Source organism: Notothenia rossii, assembly GCF_949606895.1.
Source record: "Notothenia rossii genome assembly, chromosome: 4".
Lineage (NCBI taxonomy): Eukaryota > Metazoa > Chordata > Actinopteri > Perciformes > Nototheniidae > Notothenia > Notothenia rossii.
In genome coordinates this window covers 4682673-4692672 of record NC_136902.1, presented here as the reverse complement: position 1 = coordinate 4692672, position 10000 = coordinate 4682673, and the positions used below count along the sequence as shown (strand labels likewise).

At 41.5% G+C, this 10000-nt stretch overlaps 1 protein-coding gene across 1 annotated transcript in view; it reads left to right on the top strand.

The window, feature by feature from the left end:
• The window catches only part of LOC307037695 (plexin A3-like), a gene marked incomplete at both ends in the record, with an annotated part of 44926 nt that overhangs the window by 9205 nt on the left and 25721 nt on the right, over positions 1 to 10000 (top strand). The window contains 4 exons of the mRNA XM_079678752.1: positions 271 to 394; positions 823 to 976; positions 1780 to 1879; positions 3610 to 3724. Of these exons, the coding sequence (XP_079534878.1) occupies positions 271 to 394; positions 823 to 976; positions 1780 to 1879; positions 3610 to 3724 (493 nt within the window). The remainder of the gene's footprint in view (positions 1 to 270; positions 395 to 822; positions 977 to 1779; positions 1880 to 3609; positions 3725 to 10000) is intronic.

The following is a 10000-nucleotide window of genomic DNA, read 5'->3' as shown; positions in this document are numbered from 1 at the left end:
CCTGTATACTGCTCTCACACACATATGTATACTGCTCTCACACACACCTGTATACTGCTCTCACACACACCTGTATACTGCTCTCACACACACACCTGTATACTGCTCTCACACACACCTGTATACTGCTCTCACACACCTGCACTGACTACACACCTGGGAGGGGAAATACTTTGGAGCTTCACAGAGTTTAAAATTGATTAATTTCACTTTAATATGTGAACAGGTGTGTGTTCAGTATGTTGACCCTGTGTTACTGTGACCCTCCAGGTGTTCCAGACAGGAAGCGTGTGATAGGTGGGAGGAGCCTCAGCACTTCAACACCCGATTTGATCAATGTGTGGAAATCACGGTTACCCCGAGCAACATGTCCGTCACCTCCCCGGCAACACAGGTAAACTGGTACTCTTTAAAGTTCAGTAACTGAAAGGTGATTCTGTGGACACACCTTGACTCAGGTAACACACACACACACACACACACACACACACACACACACACACACACACACACACACACACACACACACACACACACACACACACAGTCTCTTAAAACCTTTATGTATACAGTAGTAGGAGGAATACAGTTGAAGGACAGGAAGCACTTCTTGTTTTCATGGCTTTTGTCAAAGTTAGAATTTAGTTCGATTTTAGATTTTTTTAAAGAAATGGGAAGCCTCTATGATTTGAGTGAGAACTTGTGTTTTTAAAGATGCATTGTGTTCTGTAGCAGAGGAAAAACATACCTTAAACGTTTAATTTTTGTACATGAAATATGTACTAAATCTCTCTCATTAATGATATATATCTCTCTCTCCAGTTAGCCATCAGAGTGCAGAACGTCCCGGTGCTGTCGGGGGTCTCCTGTGTGTTCAAGGATCTGAGTGAAACCCCCGGAGAGGTGCAGGGTAAAGGTCAGGTGATGTGTTTGTCCCCGTCACTCAGAGACCTGCCCGCACACACACACTCCTACGGTGAGACAGACACACACACACACACACACACACACACACACACACACACACACACACACACACACACACACACACACACACACACACATTATTTACATGTGTTATCATCAGAGGTGGGAAGTAGTGGTGTACAAATACTTTGTTACTGTACTTAAGTACATTTTTCTGGTATCAGTACTTTACTCCACTACTTAATTTTCTGACGACTTTTAACTTTGACTTCTTACATTTTGAACACAAATACCTGTACTTTCTACTTCTTACATGTTGAACACAAATACCTGTACTTTCTACTTCTTACATGTTGAACTCAAATACCTGTACTTTCTACTTCTCTCATTTTCCAAACAGGCTGGTTCCTTTAGTCTGAATGTGTGTTTGGTGGCGTGATCATTATTATTTAGAGTCATTGCGTGCCTATTGATTTGAACACGATCCGTGTATCCATCATTTCCTGGTCTTCTCTAAAGAAGAGGGACCAATGAAAACGTTGTCATGTTGCCGTTGGTCACCATGGAAACATTCATTAGCTAACAATGACATTATTGTAATATTAATATAAAGGGAGGTCAGGTACTCTTTAAAACAGCTGCTAGTTATGGGTACTTTTTACTGAAGTACATTTCAAAGCCTCTTTACTTTGACTTGAGTGAAGAAGTTTAGTCAGTACTTCTACCTTCACCAGAGTATTTTTAAACACGAGTATCTGTACTTCTATTTGAGGAAAGGATGTGTGTACTCTTGCCCTCTCTGGTTATCATGGTATCAGCAGAGTCTGATGATGAATATTCTTAATGTTTCAGGAGAGAAGCGGGTGGTGCAGCTCAGCCTCCGCTCCACAGAAACCGGACTTGAGTTCATCACCACCAACTTCATCTACTACAACTGCTCTGTGCTCAACTCGTAAGTCTGAAAGCTCTTTGTCCCCTTGTTTACTCTCCTTTTTTCCTATCTTCTTGTTTCCTCTCTTGATACCTCCCCCCTTATTACCTCTTTTCCCAAGTTTGCTTTCTTAAATGAACCCCACACAAACCATCTTCATACCACGTCTTCTCAAAGAGCCCCAAATGTGGATCAATCCGCCGCTGAAAGTAGTCCTATTGTCTAATATACTACAACTGCTCTGTGCTCAACTCATAAGTCTGAAATCTCCCAGTCTCCTTGTTTCCTCTCCATTTTTACTATCCTCTTGATACCTCTCCCCTTATTACCTCTTTTCCCCAGTTTGCTTTCTCTGTTTCGTTTCCTCCTCTGACCTCTCTTGTTCCCTCTCATCTCCTTTTTTCGTCTCCTTGTTTACTTCTTCTGTTTGTTTCCTTTTCTCTTGGTTCCTCCCATTGTTTCCTCTTTTTCATTCCTTTCCTTATTTCTCTCCTTGTTACCTCCTACGTTGGTGTTCCTCCCCTATCCTTATTCCCTTTCCTATTTCCTCTCCTCTTGTTTATTATTTTCTATTTACTTTTCTTAATTCCTCTTCCTCACCTTGTTTCCTAGTCTCCTTTTTCTTTCCTCACCTTGTTTCCTCTTTTGTTTCCTTTCCTCGTATTCCCTCTTTTCTTCTGCCTCCTCCCCTAGTCCCCTCTCTTGTTGCCTCTCCTCTTCTCTCTTCCTTTTCCTCTCCACTAGTTTCCTCTATCTTTGTTTCCTCCCTCCTCTTCTCCTAACCCTAACCCTCTTGTGTCCTTCAACTTGTTTCTTCCTCTCCTCTTCTCTCTCCTTGTTTCCTCTGACCTTGTCTCTCCTCCCCCCCCCCCCCCCCCTCGGGGTTGGCAGGTTTTTTCGGGGTAACATAATCTGCGTGGCGGGCTCTCGTTGTTGCCTTGGTAACAGCAGCAGCTCTGAGCCTTGGACACAGAGACACTTCCTCTCACACACACACACACACACACACACACACACACACACACACACACACACACACACACACACACACACACACACACACACACACACACACACACACACACACACACAGACACACACTGAGCTGTAATGTAAAGTCTCAGCACACGGTGATCTGTTTTGTTAAATGCAGTGTGTGTGTGTGTGTGTGTGTGTGTGTGTGTGTGTGTGTGTGTGTGTGTGTTAGATGCAGGATCCTTTCACCTGCTGAGCTCACACATAGATTACATTTGAACCACGACAATCTGCTTTAATCCCAAAACCTGGCAAATTATTCCGTATTTCTCTTCATTGTTTAGACTCAAACCAGCCGATTGATCTTCTTCTTCATGGACACACACACACTGTTTTTCATTTTAAATCAATCCCACACACACACCATCCTTATACCACGTTAACTCACAAGAACCCCTAAATGTGGATCCATCCACCGCTGAAAGTAGTCCCCAACAAATGCACACACAAACATGGTGTGTGTGATGTCTAATATTGATAAATACCATCTAACGGCTTGTGTGATGAAGCCGTTATCATTTATTCTTCAACGTGTATCTCTTTTAAACTGGATTAAATTCCTTAGACCGTACAGTCCTGAAGCTTTCTCTTTACAACACTGATGTGAAATTTGTTTTGATATGAAGTGACAGGGTTCAAAGACTGAATTTACTCTGAAGGTAAATCAAATGTTACCCTCTCATTATCTAACCTCCCTCTCGTTTCCCCCCTCTCAGATGCACTTCCTGTGTCAGCAGTGAGTTTCCGTGCCATTGGTGTAAATATCGTCACATCTGCACCAACAACCTGCAGGACTGTTCCTTCCAGGAGGGACGGGTCAGCGGCATGGAGGTACACACACACACACACACACACACACACACACACACACACACACACACACACACACACACACACACACACACACACACACACACACACACACACACACACACACACACACACACACACACCAATAACCCTTCACTATAGAGAACACAGTGACTCGTCCTAAAACCTGGAAGTAAGTAAGTTTCACCACTTCCTGTTCCCTCGTCTCAGAGCCAATGGGATCTCTCCATAGGATTTAGGAAAATATCTGGAAATAACGTCAGTGGTTGAGACACATTGAAGAGACGGATCACGTTTTGTTCTACACATTAAATCCATCAGCAGTGACCCCACTGGTGATTTCTGAAGAGTTGACGTGTCTGAGAAACGATGGTTGTTACCAAGTGGCTGAATAGGACTACAGAAGTCGTGGAGGCCGTTGTACGTCATTACGCCGAACACGTAAACACTCCTCTAAGTTAGTTTCTGTTCTGCTTGAAAGCAAGTCCCTGCCTCCTGCAGACTGTTCAAACAAACGCTTCAACTCGTACCATTTAGAATCTGTGTGTTTGAATATGGATCTTAAGTTGGCGTGACGTTGAAGCAGCGACCCTGCTGTAGTTCCTTTATAGCATAACGTTAGCATTTTGCTTCTGGCGACTAGATTTATGATTAGAAAATGATAAAAGTAGGGTAGACATTTGGAGATTATCCGGCTGAACAAAACGTGACCCGTCTCTTAAATGTGTCTCAACCACAGACCTTATTTCCAGCTATTTTCCTAAACCCTTTGGAGAAATTGCATTGGTTTTTGTCGAAGGAACCGGAAGGAGTTTACTTCCGGGTTTTAGGACGCGTCACTGTGACACTCTATGAGGGTCACTGCATGCATTTGGGTCTGTTGTAATAGGGACATCCATACACAAACACATATAGAAACAGAACATTGGTTATGACACACTTACTCAAACACACACACACACACACTCACACTCACACACACTCACTCACTCACTCACTCACTCACTCACTCACTCACTCACTCACTCACTCACTCACTCACTCACTCACTCACTCACTCACTCACTCACACTCACTCACTCACTCACTCACACACTCACACACTCACACACACACACACACACATGGCTGAACTGAATTTGAAATATTGACATTTTGATCTGGAAGCTTTATGAGCACATCTGTCTTAATACTTGCACTTAATATTCATTTTTGGCCATTACATTAATTAATGTGGCTGTATATATACATAAACTATAATAAATATTCATAATTAAACTACATTATTTATTATTATACCATTTAATCCAAAAGTAGGATGTGATACATTTCAGTGTTTCTACATCTTCTGACTAAAACATGGGTCAAAGAGCATCTAACTACCAAGAATATGTTATACAACTTATAATTTAGAATTTGATGTTTTTGAAACTGATGGCTTTCTGTAGTTTGACAGCATTATAGATAGTTATTTATAGTTTTGAGTCTGCAGTGTGAATCAATATTTATTTTTCCTCCTCTGGATGAACGAGAGGAGAGACGGAGGTCAGAGCCGCTTTCTCTCTGTCATTACACGCTTCAGTAAACAACGGTAAAGCTGCAGGTCAACATGAAGGGCACACACACACACTCACACACACACACTTGCTGATGCGTTCAAGGACTCTGTGAAGGATGTGATTTAAGTTCATGGGAAGCTTTGATGAAGTGCAGTTTTCAGAAACATGCATTGTACCTGGATGATGGAAAAACCGTGACGTGGTGTTTGGTAATCTCAAACTTAATATTGTTTTAAGCGGCCGTAGCTCTCAGCTGTTTATCTTATGATGATGATGATGATGATGATGATGATGATGATGATATGAATACGACGCAAATACGAAGATGATTATCTGCGTCGACGAGAGGTGATTTTCGGAATGGAGGAAAGTCAATCTGAAAACTGGGGATTTGGAAAAGCATAAGCTGGGATGTGAAACGTTCCAAAACATGCAATAATATTACTGTTGATTCAATTGAATATATACATTTATCAATTAATTAACTATTGTAAACTGTGTACATACAATTATTAACAAAGTACAAAGTGCCTCTAATAATCGTATGTAAGTAATTTATAGAAAATAGAAAAAATCATGAAATAATAATGATTCAAATATCAAACTGAGACAATTATGTAACTATCTTGTAATCGTCTTTGATGAAATAACAAATACTTAAATACTTTCTGCTACAGTCAACCAAAAACGATGTCCAGCAGGTCTCTGAATGTTCATTTCTTTAATATAATTGCAATGAAACTAATGTCTGAATCAATGATTTGGTAAAAAAAAAGTAAAGACAGTAAAGATGAGAGCAACGCAAACCAGAACTATACTTTGGTGTCTTCATGCCAAAAAGCTGCTGCGTCGTGTATTGCACCTCAAACAACAAAACAAATCCAGAGTTACTTTTTGCATCAAAGCACCGTTTCCTATTAGGTGCTTTCACTTGCCGTACTTAGTTCATCAGAACTCTTTAGTTCTGATGAACTAAATTCAGATTGCGTTCACACCGGAATAAGTTCCTGAGGGAGGATTAGTGAAATGAAGCCACTGACATCACTTCTTCTTCTTCTGCTTTGGGTTTACTGGCAGGCCGCAAACAACTTCACGGCGTATACTGCCACCCGGAGTCCCTGGCCGGAAGTCCCCGGAGTTGGGGACTGGCTTCAGTAGAAGCTGGTGGGACTCCCAGCAGCTTCTACTGAAGCCTTCAGAGTAAATCGCCAGAACGCCGACACCTCCTCATCTCCACCGCTCCCATGTTTTATTTTGTGTTGCCATAAATTAGTCTCTCTGCGTTTGTGCGCGGGGCTAATGCTAATGCTAATAATGCTAATGCGAGGATAATAAAATGGCGCCTTCACAAAACCTTTTGGGAGTTTTAAGGGGCGTGGTTTGGAATCCGCCCAGCCAATCAGAAATGGGAACCTTTTCTCCCACGAAAACCCCTGCTCTCTAGCAAGGACTGAAAAGGGGGTGAAAAGATTCTCATGAATTAAGTTCTAGTCCCGGATTTTTTTGGTGTGAACGCGACATTTCTGAACTATATCGGAACTAAACTGGGAAAAGTACTCCGGTGTGAAAGCGCCTATTGAAAGTAAAGTCTTGTTTTCACTGAAAAGCAATCAAGTGAAGAATATTTAGGTTTAATAATCATCATCATTATCATTAAAACAACCCCTGCTTTTTAAGTGAATTGGATCTCCTGCTGTGTGAAGGAGTTCTGTTTCACAACATAATCATAAAACCTCAATTAGTTAAAGTGTGCTCACCTGGTGCATCATCCTGAAATCATTATCACTTCAAGCAAAATGATCAACAAACAGGAAAAGCAATTAAACACAGGAAGTGCTTCAAGGGGTCCTATCCTGCTTTTTGTGGTGATACCTTTCCAGTAGTGTGTTCTAGGTTTAAGTGCATGTAAATGGTCTGCAAAGACTAAAATCCCTACCTGTTTTACTTCTATAACATAATGACATCACTACGTAACCCTCATGCTTCAATTGGCTAGCGCTCCAACACATTGTACCTGATAGGCTAAGGGGCGGGACATCTCTAAGCGGTTGACCAATCACAACAAAGCTGGCCAGCTAACCCAATCAGAGCTGACTCGGCCCCGGGTTTCAGACAGAGAGTGAAAGGAGGTGCTGCAGCACAGGCAGTATGAGAACAATAAAGAGCGGTGTGCAGAGTAACCTGTAGCAGCAGATAGGTTCACCTGTCAGGAACTGATCACCTCTAACGAGCACCTCTTTAGCTCGTTAGCGGTGAAGAGCTCTGTTCGGGGGTCTCGTGGACGTGATTGGTGCTCGGTGTCATTGCAGGGTGACAGTAACAACCTCTGATTGGCTAATTGGCTAATAGAAGATGAGTAGCCACTTAATTGACATGAAAGCGTCCAATCACAGCAATTAATTTTAATTACCAGGCAATTAGGCTGACTAAAGAGAGCGGGAGATGAGAGGGTTGTTAGTTTGAGAGGGGAAGAAAGAGACTCATGATATAGAGAAGGAGAGAGAAGGAGGGATTTTCGGAATAAAAGTGAATGTTTTTGGGAGTTAAAGAGAAGCTGCTCTGACTATCTGTTTATTTAAAGCAGAGAGAGGAGAGACAGAGCAGGAAGTCAGTTAACATTACACAGTGGAAACAGGGGGTCCGCGGGGTCTGAAAAAGTATTAAAAGTTGATCAATCAATTTAGCGAAAATGAAGGCTATTAAAAAGTATTAAACGGCATTTCCCAAGGTATTACATTTTGTAGCTCGTTTTCAATAAGTATATAAATGGTCCAAAGAGGTTGTATTCTACAGTCTGCCTGAATGTAATCATTGCGTAGGTGTGTAGTGTGATTCTGTGGAGTTTATTTATGGCGTTGGATTTGACGTCATCTGAACAGGACATCGAGCGAAGGTCCGTTTACGCCGGTTGCTAAACAACATCGTTATGGGGAAATGCAAGTCTGCGTCCAAATGGTTGGAAGATAAGGAGGAAGGACAATCAATACTGTATATAGTCAATGTGAGGTGAAGTGTGTCGCCAAGGTAACCGGTTAGAACTCCAAGTGGCGATGAGGTCTTAAAAGGTATGGAAAGGGTCTTAAAAAAGGTCTTAAAGGGAATTACATGTGACTTCAGGACTCCTGTGTATACCCTGGGATAAAATGTATTTTTAGAGCAGAGTTATTTATTTTACACAAGTTTCAAATAGTTTACATAAAGCCGTTCAGAGGAAGATGAGTTGGTGTTACTAAAAAGAGACATGTAAGTGGAGAGAGAAGCTGAAGAGGATGTCTTTATCAGTGTTTATGGAGTGAGTTGTGAAACTAAGGAATGTCAACTTGTCACATCTTACCTTTTTATTCTGTGGGTAAGAAGTCTGGTCTTTATCATCCCACGAAAGATTAAAAAAAAAAACAGTAAAGACATTAAAATGTTTATTTACTTAAAAGTATTTACGCTGTAACACACAGTGTGGGATTAGTGCAAGATCAAGATGATGCAATATGACACCAATACAAAGCTGATTAATTGTGTCTAAAAATTATGATTTCCCTAGAAATTAAGAGAAGCTCAATTCTGCACGACGGGTAAAATGTAAAATCTCAAAACTCTCAAAAAAATGTATCAGCTGGGGTTTGAAATGTTCCAAAAGAGATGTCCCGCCCCTTAGCCTATCACGTACAATGTGTTGGAGCGCTAGCCAATAGAAGTGCGAGTGTAACACAGTGATGTCATTATGTTCCGGAAGTAAACAAGATGCCCCCATTACAAGGTCATTTCATTCCACTATTTGATAAATGGGGAGAAATAACCAAGAAAGATATCATTGTATTTCCTCGACGACAACTTTACTCAAAATACAGGAAGTTACAAAAACATGAATATCTTCTTGAGTAAAACGCTTTTCTCGTCAGACAGTGTTTAACCCAAACTTTCCTAATGTCTCTGAACATATCGCCTCTCCCTCAGTCTTACTTTAAAATAAATCCTGTCACCTGGTTTCACTTCGGTGACAGTCAGGCAGGTGAGCTGAGTGTTTGGATTAATGGTGAATATTTGCTGAAAGACTCCCAGCCACAGTAGCCTTTATCCTAGACACACACACACACACACACACACACACACACACACACACACACACACACACACACACACACACACACACACACACACACACACACACACACACACACACACACACACACACACACACACACACACACACACACACACACACACAGCTCGTCACACACTCTCCACAGTCGCTGCTGGAGTCCGCTGTGCTCTAGTCCACTTCCTGTGGAGCTAATGGTCTTCCTGTCAGTCACAAGGCAATTAATTACTGTGGTGACGCTTGTTAATAAAGGTTTCACCCCACTGAGCGACGCAGTCAGACTGTGTGTGTGTGTGTGTGTGTGTGTGTGTGTGTGTGTGTGTATTTGTGAGTGTGTGAGTTTGTTTCCAGCAGCCCTCAGGAAGTTTGGATCTTTCACCAGCTGTCCATTACTGAACACACACACTCACACACACACACACCTTTGTCAGCTTTGTTACAGTTTGACAGAGTACACAGACAATGGGATTTTCAAAAACTTCAACAATATATTCATAATAATCCAGAATAGACTTTCCAATAACAAATATATGTTAATATAATCTTAAATGTGTCTTTTACCATTTATTAATTAATACACATGTTTTAAATGTATGCTGCTGTCACTCCAAATTGATTGAC